The 17,939-nt window shown below is 38.8% G+C and overlaps 1 protein-coding gene across 8 annotated transcripts in view; it reads left to right on the top strand.

The window, feature by feature from the left end:
* The window catches only part of gria4a (glutamate receptor, ionotropic, AMPA 4a), a 235,788-nt gene that overhangs the window by 98,118 nt on the left and 119,731 nt on the right, over nucleotides 1–17,939 (top strand). For all 8 annotated transcript variants that reach the window (XR_015851482.1, XM_088345237.1, XM_088345238.1 and 5 more), the window contains exons 5-10: nucleotides 72–203; nucleotides 1,542–1,595; nucleotides 2,104–2,262; nucleotides 11,363–11,530; nucleotides 12,688–12,792; nucleotides 15,470–15,580. Coding sequence is in view for 7 of the 8 variants with exons in the window: in XM_088345237.1 (XP_088201363.1) it covers nucleotides 72–203; nucleotides 1,542–1,595; nucleotides 2,104–2,262; nucleotides 11,363–11,530; nucleotides 12,688–12,792; nucleotides 15,470–15,580 (729 nt within the window). In the remaining variant the exon portion in view is untranslated. The remainder of the gene's footprint in view (nucleotides 1–71; nucleotides 204–1,541; nucleotides 1,596–2,103; nucleotides 2,263–11,362; nucleotides 11,531–12,687; nucleotides 12,793–15,469; nucleotides 15,581–17,939) is intronic.

The raw sequence follows: 17,939 nt of genomic DNA, 5'->3' as shown, positions 1-17,939 counted from the left end.
TCATATTTGTTGTTTGCCAACAAATTACATACTTCATCTCTCTACTAATTTTGTTTTTAATAAAAACTCAGGTTAGTGCAATCTGTGTGGAGAGCTTCAATGAGCCTGGCTATCGCCGACTTTTGGAAGACCTGGATAGACGTCAAGAGAGGAAGTTTGTTATCGATTTGGAGCCGGAGAGACTACAGAGCATGTTGGAACAGGTACCGTCAACTTCCTGCATTGTATCGTTTACATCCTGGAAAAATCCTCTTCAACTCTACTCAGTGTTTTATCCTACAATTAGAGGGATTCAATAATCACCATTATTTTGTGTTCATTTAACCACCAGTTTTGTACATCCATACCAGAATATTTTAAACCGGTGTGGCGTGAACCCTTGTCAAGTCTGTGGCTGGGAATTGTACGAAAACAGGAAAATGAATACCTAAAAGTGACAAATTAACCAAACTATTTGTCATATCAGACAAGGTTTCTCATTATATGTTGTTTCACCACAGGAGTGTCTAAGTCATATTGGCTCTGGGGCCACACTGTAGAAAAACCACCCTCACGGACGCAAGTCTTGTAAATGAAGGGCATAAAAAGTATGCTTTAGCTGTAGGGCAGGGAATCTTTTGGAGGTTCACAATTAAATTATGATTTGGATTTGGTTATATTGAGGTGTTTTTTTTTTTAATACTTTTTTTCCTTCACTACAATTTAATCTATTGTTTATCAACTGTGCTTATATATAGAAGGAAAAACACCATTTAATTAACATCCAGTCAAATGTATTCTCAGTGTAACTCAAGCAAACTTGAAAAATAGCACACACAAAATGAAAACTTCACAAGGGGAGGCTAGTAGACCTCAGAACTGTAAGGCAGACCTGCGAACCAGTCAAAACCAACTAGCTAACCCCAATCAGAACCCTTACTAGTTTCAGACTTTTAATGACGTGTTAATTGCTATAAAATGTAACTAGACAATTGCAGAGGCAATTGTAAGAGTTGTTGCTGGATCTGGAAGATGTTAGCATAAAACTGGTAGTATCAAGTTGTTAGTATGCTACCGTAAGCATGTAGTTGTTAGCAATAAGAAGATGCCTTCAGGGACAGTATTAAAAAAATCACATCCATAGTAATAACATAGTAATGCCGTTATTACACTGAGTAATAGCATTTTCAATGGACCCATTTATAATGAAAGGTCCATTCAATTTGAATGGGCCCATCTGGAATGCATGGGGTCCATACATTTTAATCGGTTACCTTGGTACCCAGGGAAGTTTCCAGGGATGGCCCAAGTGGGTCACTGTCCCACATGAAATTTAACCAATAGGCAAATGGTGGATGTTGACGAGTGGATGGCTCTTATAGCACTGGTGTTAATGAGTTGTGCTGTTGAAGCCAACACCAACTAACTAAACCATTATTTCCTACACTGCTTTGGCCGTCTTTGAAAAAAATGATCTATTTTGTTGATTGAGATGGCAAAAAATGCTGTAATTATTAGTCAAAATAGAATAAAATTATATCAATGTTTGTATTTTTTTTCAGGCAGTCAGTGTGGGGAAGCATGTTAAAGGCTACCATTACATCATTGCAAACCTGGTAAGATATCCTCAGCTATTTACTCCTCTTACACCTGTCCTGTGCTTTATAATTGTCTGATATGTAATAAAATAGATGGCATATGCTGCTGGGCTTCTTTTTCATCTCATTCAACCAGCTACAGATGTAGATATCAAACTGCAAGGACTCAATTTAGTAATGCTTCATCTTTTATCTCTCTGCGGTTCCTGCCAATGCATAAAGAAGAGGACTGCAAGGGAAGGTCAAGCGGGGGAAAAAAATGCTAGCCGCTTTTAGCAATTACTTTACATCAGGCTCACATGGTTGCACCTTGTATTCTGCCTCCTTTCTAGATGAATCACTCCGCATAGCTACTCGACTTACAAGGATTGCACTGCACCAAATCTTATCATGCAGCTGAAGTGACACCCAATTAATTATGAATAAATCGTGTCGATATCTGGGGGAGTATGACAAGTGTGATTACCTGACATTAGATCTGTTGTACTCTTTGTAATGGGAAGTGGGGGACTGTCTTCCCTTCCAGGGGTTTAAAGACATTTCGCTCGAAAGGTTCATGCACGGTGGCGCCAATGTGACGGGGTTCCAACTAGTAGACTTCGGCAAGGCCATTGTAATTAAACTGATGCAGCGATGGAACAAACTCGATCAGAGGGAATATCCTGGATCGGAAAGCCCACCGAAGGTAAGATCTGAAAGCATGCTTTTTCGAGCAGATACGGTACACTGTATTTTATTTAACTTTAATAACAATGTTGCAACTTTTCTGAACAGTCCATTTGTGGTACAATACTAACGAATGACAAACAAATTTCTTGACAAAGTGATGAATTGTAAAAACAAATACTAATGTAAGAATTTCCCGATGGTGCTAACTTTAGAGGTGATGTATTTTCGTGTGTGTGGTGATATACACATAAATAGCATCAATAAATTCCCTCTACCTACGAGAATCATTTGTTCCCGCATCGAGCTCGTTGTCGTATTTCGAGGAAATATTTCTGATACTAAATGGCTAATCTACTATTATCCGTTTCATAACTCTCAAAAAAAACTAAATTAACTCAAAATAGCAATAAAACACATCTTCCTGATCAGTAAAACACATTCAAAATGTAATACAATCTAAAATTACAGTAATAAGAATATAGTAAAGGTCGCGTAGTTTAGCCATAACATTTTTTAAAAAGATGGGAAGTTAAAAAATTTCTCTTAAGTATGTGTTAACAGTGCCCAGATTATTTTAAAGAGCACTTATGCCTTTTTTTCTCCAAACCACCTGCTTTTATCTTACTTTTGGCAAAGCTGTTCGGGTCGGCATACAATAGTTATGAGGAATGGGGGACACGAAGAGTGGTAAAGAGCGATAGCATGTTCTTCCTCATGTTTTTTTGTTTTTGTTTCTGTTTGTTAGTGTAGCACACTACACTGCCTAGAGAAAGAATATTCAGTTACTATGAAATCACAATTTGGTGTCTTACAAAATAAAGTTTATTCTAATTGTCGATGTCATTACCTCTGTTGCTTTAAATATACACACCGATTGACAGAGGCTGCAATTATGACACAAGCCTGATGTGGCGGCCACCCGTAAAATAGTTGCACATTTCGTACAGTTCCTCTAACAAAAAAATGAGTTTTTTAAGACTACTTGCAATGGAGAAAGTCAGTGGTTGCTAACAGAGGTGTATGAGAGGTGGTGGAGGAGTGAGGGAGTACAATAAAAATAAACACAACACAAGCGCGCAGGACTAATGGGAAACCAAAGTGCTATCCGGGACAAGTTGGTGAATGGTCCCAAGCACTCGGGCCTCTAGTGTTAGCTTCTGGAAATTATTGTAACTTATATTTTCTCTGGAATATCGGGAACGATTTTTGCTTGAAAGACATCATTCTATCTGAAATGTATCTTTACTAGAGCAGTTTGATTGTTTAGCGACCACTGTACTTCTTTTTCCCAAAAAGGCCCGGGTTTGATTCCCAGTGCGGAAAATATCTTTTTGTTTTTGCCTGTTTATCCCAACATTTTTTTTGTAATCTTTTTTTCTCTTTTAAATCTCTTAACCTCCTAAGGCCTGAGCTTCTTGTTCAATATATAGTTATGTCTAAGCATGTGGACGCCAGGTGTTCGGAGGTTAATACATATTTATGATGGCGTGCCACATCTAATCATGTCGCAAACCACGCTAACTACTTTTTATCAATGACAATATATTGTAAACGATGTTCACTAAATAGGTTTATTACTTTATTGATCTTTCATAAAGAACAAACTACTCCTTCTTTGATGATGAACAGATGAACTGGAGTTGGCCCTGTATATACTATATTTTCAATAAATTATTTGATACCATCGTTGCAAGATTTTGTGTCAAGTAAAAACGGCAAAAATACACATATTAATCAAAGCTTTGACGGCAATTTGGCTAGCATTCTTAATTGGCATAGCGATAAAACACATTCCAATAAACAGAGTATATAAATTGACCTGACTATAAAATTACTCGCAATACAGTGAACAGTGCTTGATTGAATGACAAAATAGCCTATACATATGTAAAATTGAATCCAGGATAGTTAAAATAATACAATCAATCAAAAAGGTCAATAGAAATGCTATTTAACACAATGATCTTTGACAAGATTGAAGTGACATATGTATCTCTGGGAATAATGTAAGCCTTGGCTTGACCAGGCTACCTGTAGAGAATAAGTCACAATTGTGACTCGGCCGAGCTAAAAATAACTTGCTTTCATCCAAGTGACTTGATGCTCAATTAAGCCCAAATTATAAAACATGTATTTCTTATTGTGGTTTTGTAAAAATTCCCTTGGGTCATTGCGTTATATACGAGATTTCCATTGTCAGTGTGCCTTCTTGTTCAAGTTTGATCTGACAAAAATCTGACTGAACATGGAGTTTCGCAGCAGATTTTCTGTACTTGCCTTATTACCAGACATGGGGACTTGAGACTTAGTGACTTGGACTCGAGTCGACTCGAGTCGCTGTTTTTATGACTTGTGACTTGACTTGGACTTGGCAATCTAAGACTCGGGACTTGACTTGTGACTTGACTTGCCCAAGAAAAAAATACTTGGGACTTACTTGGGACTTGAAGGTGAAGACTTGAGACTTACTTGAGACTTGCACATGTGTGACTTGGTCCCATGTCTGCTTATTACAACTTCCTTTTCCATGTATATCCTAGCCTTAGGATTTGCATGAGGTGCACTTAAGTCAACTCTTGCTTACACAAAACCTTAGACTGCTTTTAGTTATCTTTGAATCAAACTTCAGCCGATTCTTGTTTGAATTTCCATCTATAACCGGAGATGTGCAAACCTATCCCAATTTTTTACAATCTGTACAAAATCTAAGTACAGACGCTGCTCCACTTATGAACTAGATCCAGACGATCGTTCTTATGTTGAATTTGTCAGTAAGTTGCTTCAGCGCAATATTTTATATGTTTAAGGTTTATATAAGTAACCTGTATTGTTTAGTCCTAAAATATAAATATTAAATGAACTAAAATGCTCTAAAAAGCTAAATTAAGTAAAGTTTAACATACTTGTGGAAGATGGGCTTCAAGATTTAGGCGACTTCCTCCTGCGCAATAGAAAGTGGGCGAAAACAAGCGATCCAACCATTGTCTCAACCGCATCAATCTTTCTTATTCCAATTTAATTTCAAAAGAAACGTTTCTCCGCTTCTTTACACGGTACACCAACCATATTGAATGAATGCACGAAATATTAAACAATAAAAACGTCAAATGACGCGCTAGAGACACAGTACACGTAGTATGTTTACACACGAACTAGGAAGTAGAAGCCAGATTTCTTCTTCGAGGTGGATGCTGGGTGAGCTCTTACAGTGCCACACGCCGGTAGCAGTGGAAAGAAACACAATACAAAATCTAACTTACAGCAATGCCCGGATATTTTTCCCGAAAAAAATGTATTTTGTAAGTCGAATGGTCGTGAGTAGGGGAGTGTCTTTATTCAAAGTACTGTATTGGAGATACAGTTTACAATTTAGTTAGCTTAAAACCTCTGAAACTAATCCCACACACAGTGGCAATGACCCTTACGAGATGCTTCAGTATGTTTGAATTGATTCCATCTAGATGACGGTATTCTTTATTATTGGCATGCCATTGTTCAAGCAAACACCGGTGTTAATTGGCTCATCAGCACTCACACTTTCAGCGGATACATCCTTATTAGCCACACTAATTTTTATCTACAGCTTACACAACATTTAGTATCTTAATCAAGCTATCGTTATGCATGCTCATGATGAATCGACACCGTAAACATTTGCACAGATGCACACAATAAACCCAGTCTCTGGTCTAATCTTTATAAATAAAAGTCACAGTGAGAATAGGACTTCAATAGAACAATGTCCTTTGCTCTTGGCCATTTGTTGTAATATTTCTCAAAGACCAAATATCTGTTTTGATACAAAATGTGTTTTTTGATCGTGCAGGTTTATTATCAAGTCCAAATTGTCCCTACGAATGCGTGGGTGGATGAATGGCTGTCTGTGTCAATGTGCACTGTGATTGGCTGTCCAGGGTGCCAACAATTCACTGTCCTATGTTGGCTGGAATATGCTTCAGCAACCTTGCGAGCCTTGTGTGGAAAATAAATATTTAAAGAGATTGCTTTTTTCCTTTTTTTTTTAACTAATTTGCTATAAGTAAAACAGAACCCAGTAGGGTGCATCATTGCCCTCATTCAGCCACGGTGCTGAACGGCTGGCCTGGCGCAAGTTCTCAGGTGGGAGCACTCCAGAACACAGCAGGCGGCCTTCACTTTGCAACAGAAACGACTGCAGGCATGGAGACAGAAGGATTGAGAGAAATAAGACCACAATCCCAGTGAATGTGCCTCACTTTAACAGGTAGCTTTCTTGTGGATGACATCTTGGATTGGGTCCTTTTTATAGGTTGCAGCCAGGTTACTGTCGATTAATTTCACAATTCAAGACGAAAGACCTCTTTGGGTGTATGGCAATATTGATTTGACAAGCAGGGAATCTTTCAAAGGGTGTCTCTATGGTTTTTGTGAAAGGGTAAATGCAGTAAAAACTCAATTCAACTTTTGCACATTGTTATTTAGGGAACAATACAATGTTGCTTAAAATGAAGTACATCGGTAGAATGAGTTTAGCTGACCTGCTAGGTTGCTGTCACTGTCTTTGGTAGGCATCTTCCTATCGAATCAAATCAAATAAAATGTATTTGTAAAGCAATTTTCAGGCAAAAAAGTACTATATAAAACATTTAGCTTACAAAAAATCTGTTAAATCCCCTCGCCTTCTGACAACCCAAAACAACTTATACACATGGACACATAATGGTCAAAATACAAAAAGAACAAAATCAGTAGTGATAGAGATAAAATATGAATATGACCAGGCACAGACTAGCTATGTGAGGAAAGGGACCTAAGGGAGGCTTATCCACACTGATAGGGATGGCAGCCGATGGCCTCGAGATTTTCAGCCATTGAACCACACCCTACCAGTGTGGTAGCCCATCTCACATGAGGAAACACTAAAATATAAAAATTGAAATGAAAAATAAAAACAACTGTAAAACAAAACATGAAAGTATGGAATGAAACTAAAGAATTATACAATAAAAGACAAGAAGTTAAACAGATCAAAAATAAAAATGATCAATTAAAAGCCATATTAAAAAGTGGGTCTTGAGACTCTTCTTAAAAATGTAAAGGGTCCCTGCAGACCTGATGTTCTCCGACAGACTTTTCCATGTTTGATGACCAAAGGGGCTGAAGTACTAGCATTCTTGCATGCATTATCCAGTTTGAACCAGTTAAGACCATTGGTTGAGGATCAGTCGTCCCCAACCACAATACAGATTACAATTCTGGCTCTCTGCAGGATGAGCTTTTTACGGTTTTATGTAAAACTGTGCTGTTGTAAGAGTAGCGGACAATTTTGCCATTGTCCTTTTCGTAGCTGAAAAAAATGGTTCACACCGAGCTGCGCTTCCTGTTTGTCTCTTCTGGTAGGGTTTACTGCATTCTATTCTGCATACTCAAATTCTCTTGAAAATGTGCATTTCTTTTGCATACTCATAGGTCAAGAAATGTCTATATATCTTCAATTCCATGAGCCTAAAATCTTACTTCTACACGAAAGACCAAAAAGACCGAAAGGTTTGGCAAAACAAATATAAAAAAGGGTCCTAAATGGTCAATTTGAGTCTCGGTATTTTGTATTTTTATTTGTAAATTTTAGCACATTTCAGTTGCACGACAGAATATATTTAGTGGTCAAAAAATACACACTGTAACTTTAATATTGAGGCAAGTGCCTTAAACTATCATCCCGAGGGCTGCAAATGGTCCCTGGGCTGCAAGTTTCAGCCCCTTTCTTCAGGGTGTCGAACAGTTTTATTTAGTATCAATGGAGTACAAACCAATGTACTCAAGGTTTTAGGGAACAGACTAGTGCCACACAACCTGAATAGATCCACCAAACCTGACAAACACGGTTGTCAAGTCAGTGTTTACAAATCATTTGGCATCATCAAAGCTCATGCACAAAACATACAGTTCTTTCTTTTTTTAAAAAAAGATTAATGTGATATTCATTGATTTAAACACACCAAATGATATTACCCAACAACAAATCGATGCAGTTCAGATCTTGGTATGTACCAAGGGGTGGGCAGATTGATCCAAATATTGATATTGTCGGTATTAAGCAAATACTTTGATCTGATTGATACTATTGTTCTGTGATCTCACTGCTCTGCCGATTTCTTAAGGCAGCCCTTTTCTCTCTAACTCAGCGCCCTCAGCCACTTTTTAAAAGTGCAGGCCTGAGAGGGACTGAGAGGGACACTTATAGCACCTTTCCCTGCCTGGCCTTAAACTGCACCCTGCATGCCAGGCAGAAGAGAAAGCTAAATCCATGTTCCCAACCCTACCAGAAGAGTCAAACAGGAAGCTTCGCGCGCTGTCAATTTTTGTATATCAGCCACAGAAAAAGACAATGGTAAAGTTGTTTGGCACTGTTGCAACACCACAATTCTACATAAAACCATAAAAAGAATTGCAATGTGTAATATGGTTTGAGGCGACTAAGCCTCACTGTTGTGCAATGTGTAATCCAATGGTCTTAACTGGTTCAACTGGATAATATGTGCAAGAGTGCTAGTAGATATTACGATACCAAGCAAGGACAGTGAAAGCAACCTAGCAGAGCAGCTAAACTCATATCTAAGAGGCCTAAGCTAACAATCTTTTTTTTATAAATTTCAAGCGAAGTTTGTTTTCCCCCGAAATATAATGTGCACATTTTAAATGGAGCTTCTGCTGCATTTACCCTTTCCACGAAAACGCTTTTTGAAAGACTACACTTATAGACTTATATCAACTTGTCATACACTCAAAAGGGTCTTCCGAGACGAAATGTGAGACACATTTAGAAATGAAACGACAATAACTCAACCCTTAAAACGGATACAATTCGAGATGTCAGCGACAGGAAAGCTACCTGTTAAGGTGAGAGGCACATTCCCTGACATTGAGGTTTCATTTCTCTCAACCCTACAGTCTCCATGCCTGCAGTTGTCTCTGTTGTGAAGTGAAGGCCGCCCGCTGTGTTCTGGAGTGCTCCCACCTGAGAGCTTGCACCGGGCCTGACATGCAGCACTCTGGCTGAATGAGAGCAATGATGCACCCTGCTAGGCACTATGTTACTAATAACTAATTAGAGATGAAGAATGTTCTTTTAAAAATCAATCTCTTTAAATTCATTTTTCACACAAGGTTTGCAAGGTGAAGGCAGCGCGGTAGATGGGTGGTTAGCGCACAGCCCCACGGTGCAGAGGTTCAGGGTTCAAGTCCAGCTACCGCAGCCTTCTCTCCTTACCTGCGTGGGTTTCCTCCAGGCACTCCGGTTTCCTCCCACATACCAAAAACATGTCAGGTTAATAGTTGTGAATGGGCAAGTGAGTTGTCTATATCTGTGTCCCCTGCAACTGGCTGGCAACCAGTTCAGGGTGTCCCCTGTCCACTGCCCAAAGTTAGCTGGGATGGTCTCCAGTTCGCCCGCGGCCCTACTGAGGATAAACGGTGCAGATAATGGATGGATGGGTTCGCAGGGTGCCGAAGCCTATTCTAGCCAACACAGGGCAGCAGATTTTTGGCACCCTGAACTTGTTGTCAGCCAATCACAGTGCACGTTGAGACAGACAACCATTCATTCAACCACTCATTTCTAGGGACAATTTGGTCTTGATAATCAACCTTCAATCAATTAGGATTTTGGAATATGGAAGGAACCTGCAGTACCCAAAGAAAAACCTGCAAACATCAAACAACTACAGGCAAATAAAGAAAAAAAAACGGTGCTGTTTTTTTGTGTGTACGGTCATTTAAAGTTACAGTAACTTTAATTATGAGTGTTCCAAAAGTGCTTACGTTTCATCAACAGTCCCTCGATCTAATACCCGTCAACCTCCGCCAGTCTCTTCCCTTATTAATCATTGCAAATACCCTTTATTAAGCCAAAATAAACCTATTTACTCACAGCATGACCGACTGTCGAATACCGCAACAACATAAGCAATCTACAATAATGTTTTTTCTGCAACCAGTGACAGAGACAATCTGGATTAGAGCTGAAATGAGCAAGAAGAGATCGGCATTTTTACCAGAAAAGAAAATTCTCGTATTAAAATTGTTATACGGAATACACAATGTGATATACACTAATCAAAATACGAAGAAAAGACGGGGAAAACTTGACAGGTATGCAATCTCCATGACTCCTTGCAACTGCCCGCACATATTCAATTTTATTTCTTAAGTATCTTATTTATTACTGTATTTTTAGATTCGAATTACTATTTCCATGTGTGCTTAGTGATCAGGAAAAACATTTCTAGCTATTTCGGAATCACTTGTATGCTCTCTGGAGGATGGGAGCGCACCATCTCATCTCATCTCATTAGCTGCACCGCTTATCCTCAGTAGGGTCGCGGGGGTGCTGGAGCCCATCCCAGCAATCATCGGGCAGTGGGCAGGGGACACCCTGAACTGGTTGCCAGCCAATCGCAGGGCACACAGGGACAGACAACTCGCTCGCTCATTCACACCTCGGGACAATTTGGACCAGCCAATCCACCTGAAATGCATGTCTTTGGAATGTGGGAGGAAACCGGAGTGCCCTGAGGAAACCCACGCAAGCACGGGGAGGACATCCAAACTCCGCACAGGAAGTCCGGTAGCTGGATCTGAACCCACACAGGAGGTTCCCGAGACCTTAGAACTGTGCCGCACACGCACTAACCACTGCGCCTCCGTGCTGCCCGGGAGCGCACCACTTACTTCTTAATTACTTAAAATCGGGAAAATCTACTCATTACACGAGCAATTTGAGTTACGAGCACAATCCTGAATATTAAGTTTATAAGAAGAGGTACCACTGTATAGTGAAGGTTTCTTTCGTTTCACCCTGTCCAGTCACAAAACGCCGTTCATAAATCGAAACGCGTTTAATGACCTGAAAGGTTCATTGAAATCCTAATGAGCGTATTTGAAAACAATATTTCTGTGTTGGCCTGTGCCTCGTTGCTTACGCTACTAAACCAGTCACAGTAAATTTGATCAGTAACACGAAAATGTAGTGATAATACGTGACTTGTGTGGCCAAGTGTATTGCCTTGGTGTATTGCTTGTGATCTCAATGTCCATGAGGAATTCTAACATGTTTTTGTCCGTTGTTTTTTCTCCAGTATACTTCCTCTTTAACATACGACGGCGTACTTGTGATGGCCGAAGCCTTTCGCACTCTCCGTCGTCAGAAAATCGACATTAGTCGACGCGGGAATGCAGGCGACTGCTTGGCTAACCCGGCGGCTCCGTGGAATCAAGGAATAGATATGGAACGGGCGCTCAAGCAGGTGTAGAGGATTGCTTATTTTGTCGGCATCGCCGTTATGAATTCATTACATGAGTCCCCGTCTTAGAGTGGAATCATGTTTTGATAATATGAACAGGTATTATGTTAATGATTTAATTCAGGCATGTCATACTCTGTTTGGCTCGGCGGCCGGATCCAAACTATGTTCCCAGGTGGGCCGGTGTTCTCTCGAAACATCCTACCCCGTCCAGATGTCCTACCCTACCATAGGCTGATCTAACAGCAGTTTTCTTTATAATCAACTAAAACCTGTAACACTAAAACTCCTAATTACTGCAAACATTTACTGATTATATAAAAAAGCTACATCAGGAAAAACACGCCAGGTTATCAGAACTACGTCAGAAAACAGTATTTGGAAGCAGTGAAAAAAGGCTAAATAAAAAAAAAATCCTCAGTACTTACCACTTTCAACTAAATGCTATAGGTAGGACGAAAACGTTCACATTTCCTGGGAAATCTCTTATTACTGAATGCACACTGGACATGTGTCTGGCATCTGGATGGGCAGGAAGGAACTTCTGAACACCAGATCATTAAAAAAATCTCAATGCCGTCTTTCAGTGCCATGCTTTATCATTCAGCCTACATTTGTAGTCTACCCTAAAAATTATAACAACAGATTGTAAAGGATATTTTAAGTACAATACATGTATTCACAAACAATAGAATAAAAAGTTGAGTAGATGTAACTTTACATCTAAACCAACTCACCCCAAACATAAACAATCTCAAGTGGTAGCTATGACTAAAACTATGTTTGCCTCAATTTTTATATTCCTTTGAAAAATATATAAAAAAATAAATAAAATAATAATAATTTTGGAAGTGAATGGACACAAACATCAGATCAAACTATTAGAATGGGCGTACTGAAGCTAAGAAATTACTGCACGATATTGTATTCACCATGGAACTACACAGGAGTTCAGCTCTTTTACACCTCTACTGTCCTCTGGCGGCGGGAAGGAACATTGTATTTGTATCTATTAAAAACATTCTCACATTTTGAAAGAAATGAACTAGAGACTTGCCTGTCTTAACCCGTTACATGCATGTTAGGGTGTAGCCAATTCGCAACATTCTCTTGAGGGATATTTTTCTTGTTTAACTCTATTTATTTTTTTATCAATCCAGGTGCGCATTCAGGGCTTGACTGGCAATATCCAATTTGATCACTTTGGCCGAAGAATCAATTACACAATGGATGTATTTGAACTGAAGAGCAGCGGACCACAAAAGGTAAGCATGTAATATTTTCAACATTTAAAAAAACAACTTCATTCATTACGATAAATATGTGTCACGTATATTGATATTGGTTGATTTTTCTCCAAGCGTGTAAAATGTTGGTTTATTAATAGGTTTTTCATATACATTTAAAGTCACTTTACAAAAAATAAAATCTGAAGTGAAAAACTAAATGTGTTAAAAATAATTAAGATATGAAATGCCTGCACCCCTTATGCTCAGTAGGGTCGTGGGGATATCTGATGTCATAAAAAATAAATTAAGAAATTGTAGTATGCGAATACAACAATCAAATTACAAGTCCATGTGCATGTTTTTTCCCTCTCTCCATCTCCTTCTCTGTCTCTTTCCATTTCCTGTCTTTCTCCTTCTCTGTTTCGCTTGATGTCTGTCTTTTACTCAATTTGTATATCTCCTTCTGTCTGACGGTGTATCTCCTCCTCTCTCTCTTTGTCTATGTCTGTCTTCTCTGTTTTTTCTTGCTGTCTCTGTCTTTCTTTGTCTCTCTTTGCCTATTTCCAGTCTCTCTCTCTCTCTCTCTCTCTCTCTCTCTCTCTATCTCTCTCTCTTTTTTTTCTTTTTCTGTCACACTGTGTCTCTGTGACTCTCACATGCTCTCTTTCTCTTTGCCTCTTTCTCTTTCTTCTGTTTTTCCCTCTCTGTTTTGTCTTTCTCTATCTCTATTTGTCTCTTTCTGTCTGTCTGTGTATCCCTGTCTCTCATTCTCTCCCTTTGCTTCGCTCTGTCTTCTCTGTTTCTATCTCTGTCTTTCTCTTTCTTTATCTCTCGCTCTTTGTCCCTTTATTTGTGTATGTCTTTCTCATTTTTTTCTCTTTCAGTCTATCTGTGTCTCTCTATTGACCTCACTCCCTCTCTTTTACTTTGTCTCTCTCTGTCTCCTTTTCTGTTTCTCTCTCTTACACTGTCTCTCTTTCTTTCTTTCTATTTTTTTTCTTTCTTTTTTCTTCCTTTCTTTGTCTGTTTTTCTCCATGTCATGCTTTAAACTGCCATGACCAGCAAAATACACTGACTTTTAAACACCACACTGAAAGTAAGCTGCATTTTGTCAGCTAATGTATTTCGACACTTGATTTAGTGGTGGAGTGAATTCTTAGAGTGATTTTTTGCCAACTTCGAGCCCTGTCTGTCTAATTAGCACTGAGGTAGCATCTATGTCAAACCCCAGCGAGCTACACCAACAGGAAACATTTGAATTAAGGCATCAAAAGTTTCAATGTATTGTCCTGTGGGCAGCAGGTTTGAAATCCGTGCTTCAACGTGTTTCTTAATATTCGTAGGCTAACAAAAAATGTCAGGTAATTATGAAATATTTCAAAATGGGGGCGAAAATCACCCAGCTCAGGTTGAGTAGTGACTGCTTTTGCGTCAGGTAATAAATGACAAGCTCTAGCCGTGAGCCTGCCAGAGCGACATAACCAGAGAGTGATTTAGCAACCAGCATGTTGATGAACAAGGCAGCCTGTCACCAGGACAAATACGAATTGTACACTCATTGACTGTTGACACTTCATATGTACATCAGGCTAATAAAATTCATTTCAGCACGCAGTCACAGTAATAAACTTCAATCCGTTACATGGCTCATAGACATGAAGACATGGAGCTGTATCGCGTTCCCTCCTGGTAAAAAAAGCTGGTGTAACAAAAATAGAAGAAATTGTGAGAGGTGAACTAATGTGCCTGTTTTCATTGTGAGAGCATTTTTGGATGTTAGCATTTGTGGTCATGTCAAAAAAGGTAAATGCCATGAACAAAAATCTACAAAGTCATAAAACATTGAGCTGGACCAGGTCATCAGGACGGACTTACGACAAATACTTTGACATTGGACGAAACAAGTATTTTGAGAAAAAAATACAAATAAAAGAACATTTCATTTCCTGGGAAAGCATTGGGCGATTTCGATATTATTCTAGTTAAGTAAAGTGTTTCTCAAACGGTTTAGCGGGAACCACTTCTAGGCCGCTGACTCATTTTCAGCGGGCTTTTGTCTTGGGAAAATAAGGCTAGAAAAAGAAAAGAAAAACGGTGGTTCTATTACACTCCTTAACAGTAGATGGTGTAAATACCCTGCAAATGTGAGATGATACCCGTCATTTTCCCACCAAAGAAAAAGACTGGTAAAGTTTGTCTACAAATGTTGAGCAAGGCCAAACACAGACACAGCAGAGAATGTATGACATATAGAGTTTATCATACTGAAGACAAAGCGACTAAAGTCAGTAGTTCTTCAAATGTGTTCTAAAAGCCACCCCCTGAACCTTTTCTTCTTATTAAATCTCGTTGGTTACAAAAACAGAACCGCACTCGAGGGTGACTAATTCAAAGAACAGCAACATGATTGGCTCAGAGTGACAATGATGTAAACAGTGTAGAATAGTCAAAAATTGAACTGGCATCCTAGGAAATCTCTTTTGCAGGTGTCTAGCATTTAAAACAGAATAAACTTCTGTTTATTTGAAAGGGGAAATTTGGGGCGGGACTAAGGTTTGCTGGTTGGCTTTTACTAGCTCTGGTCTTCTATGAGTTCAATTAGTCTTTGCACCTCATCTTTATTGTAATTGTGTTTTCGGCACATGTAAGCTTAAAAACTGTCCAATTAGATAATTTCTTGTTTTGTCCCACTTCTTCTCTTTATGGGCTCAGATTGGATACTGGAATGACATCGACAAACTCGTCTTGGTCCAGAATGAAAATTCCATGGGAAACGACAGCTCAGGAATCGAGAACCGGACCGTGATTGTGACGACCATCATGGTAATGTTTCACACCACCATTTTTTTCTACAATGATTGTGTGTTATTTCATAAAGTGGCATGCAGTAGAACAGAAAAAAAATCCATTCCGGACCACGTTGATTATGTCCACCACATAACACAAAATACACAATGGGATATCTGCTTCGGTGGCTGGATTTACACTACTAGTGCCTAACGTATTTTCAGGGTTATAACTCTTAAATTTGCTGTTCCTGCCTTTTTGTAACTGGAATGACTTTTACATGAAAACATAACAATAATGTTTGTTACATAGTGCCTTCAACCTGCTAATCAATAATTCTGTTATGTTAGTTTTTTTTCTACCTTAAAATACACTTGATCGCCAAAAGGCTGACATACATTGAAATTTCAGATTTGAATTTGAATTTTAACATCTTAGAGTAGTATTTTAGAGTGCCATTTTCAATTAGACAAAATTATCACTTAAAAGCACCCAAACCAAATCTGCTACCACTGCAAAGGTCCAGCAGATAGCACCAATGCACCATAAATATCCAAGGAACAATAGACATTGTCAATTCAAAAATTAGCATTGGTTGATTTGTTTTCTTTTTCCATTTTTGTAGTTTTGATAAGAAATATGTATTTTGTAAGTGGGTATATACTGGCGTGGTAAACTACAGTAGATCTGTAGTTTGGTGACACCTTCTTCTATGAGAGTAAAAAGCGGATCTTTTGTTCTAGTGCGACATATGCCAAAACAAGAATAGGGCAATTCCAATTTGGACAATAAACACAAAAAAGATACCACCGTAAATTCCGTAGTATAAGCCGCAACCTTTTAGCGACATTCCAAACTTGCTTTTACTACAGTGCGGCTTGATCTTAAGTTTATTTTAATACCAGAAGAACTATGACAAGCGAATGCAATTTGGTCCTTGACCATGGCAAGCACCAATGACAACAGCACAAAAACACACCTATGTTGTAATCTGGCGCTATTCTCCACAGAATGGTTGCCTTGGTGCTGCTGTCTAGAAATATTGGTCTCAGATTTTACGTGACGCAGCCCTCGTTCGCGTCGATTGTGTTTTATTCTTAAATTTGAGAAAGCAGATTTTAATCAGGTGCAATTTGTAATTCGGAATTGAAATCGGAATTGAAATCCATCCAAATATCAATACTAAGCAAGTACTTGGATGGGATTAATACTATTGTTCTGGGATCGATACTTAACTTCCCCACCAATATCCTCGAAGTGCTGTTCTCAATGTACATGGTGCAGTGCTTCTTTCTCTTGCCTGTGTGACTGACAGGCAAACTTTTGCACCTCTCCTTAACTGGCTGCGTCCCACCTGCCAGACAGGATAGAGGGCGAAATGTATGCACGCACCAGGTGTAATTTGTGTTGTAAACGTGTCTGCTACTGTGGCAACACCACCAATTTACATAAAATCAATAAACAACAGAGAGCAACCAGCTCCAACCATATATGTTAACTAGTTACTGTTTCTGAAACCTGTAAATATGTTGTCACTATGGCAACAGAGCCAATGAGAGACAATCAACACGTTATCTGCATTACTGATTTTATTTTCAAAATATTCCGCAATGGAAGATATTTTAGTTCCCTAGTTGACATAATTATACAGTGTTTGTATTTTTATTGCATTGCTGCTTTTTTATCTGACTGTTTTGCCTTTTGTTGTGAAACAGTTATTATACAGATATTTCCATTAATTTTTTTATACTGTAAAGGTTTGCATTGTAGTTATTAATACATATTGAAAAATGTTTAGTCCTCAAAATCCTAGTGCTGTTTTTATCATGATATTCTGCCGTTGTCAATACGTCTGGGGTATTGATGACGGATAGCGAACAACTCATTAAGATCAGAAGATTTCAGTAAAGCTTTCAACCTGGAATCAAGCCTCGGTCTTTGTTGTTGTTCGCTATCTGTCGTCAATACCCCAGACGTATTGGCCAGGACAAAACAGCTTTAATAATTCAATGATCATAATGTTCCTAAGCAAAAAGTATTGGGATTGAGCAATACTAGTCAAGTCAAGTCAAGTCATGTTTATTTGTATAACCACAAAGAGTTCAAAGGGCTGCACAGATCAAAGACTATTGCAAACTACAGACTATCATGACACCATCCCCTGATCTAAAACCTTCATTAGGGCAAATAATACACAGATATTGTCAACACAAAATATAGGTAATTCATATGCCATAGAATAGAAGTGTGTTTTAAGCTTAGATTTAAACATTTCCACTGAGGTTGCAAATCGAACCTCATGGGAAAGAGCATTCCACAGCACCGGGGCCCGAATGGAGAATAGTCTCGAACCTGCGGATCTCTTCTTGGTTCTTGGGATCACTAGTAGACCAGC

Source organism: Urocampus carinirostris, chromosome 10 (genome assembly GCF_059441175.1).
Source record: "Urocampus carinirostris isolate Australia breed hairy pipefish chromosome 10, RoL_Ucar_1.0, whole genome shotgun sequence".
Classification (NCBI taxonomy): domain Eukaryota; kingdom Metazoa; phylum Chordata; class Actinopteri; order Syngnathiformes; family Syngnathidae; genus Urocampus; species Urocampus carinirostris.
The sequence above is the reverse complement of the archived record's forward strand: the minus strand, read 5'-3'. Positions and strand labels throughout refer to the sequence as shown.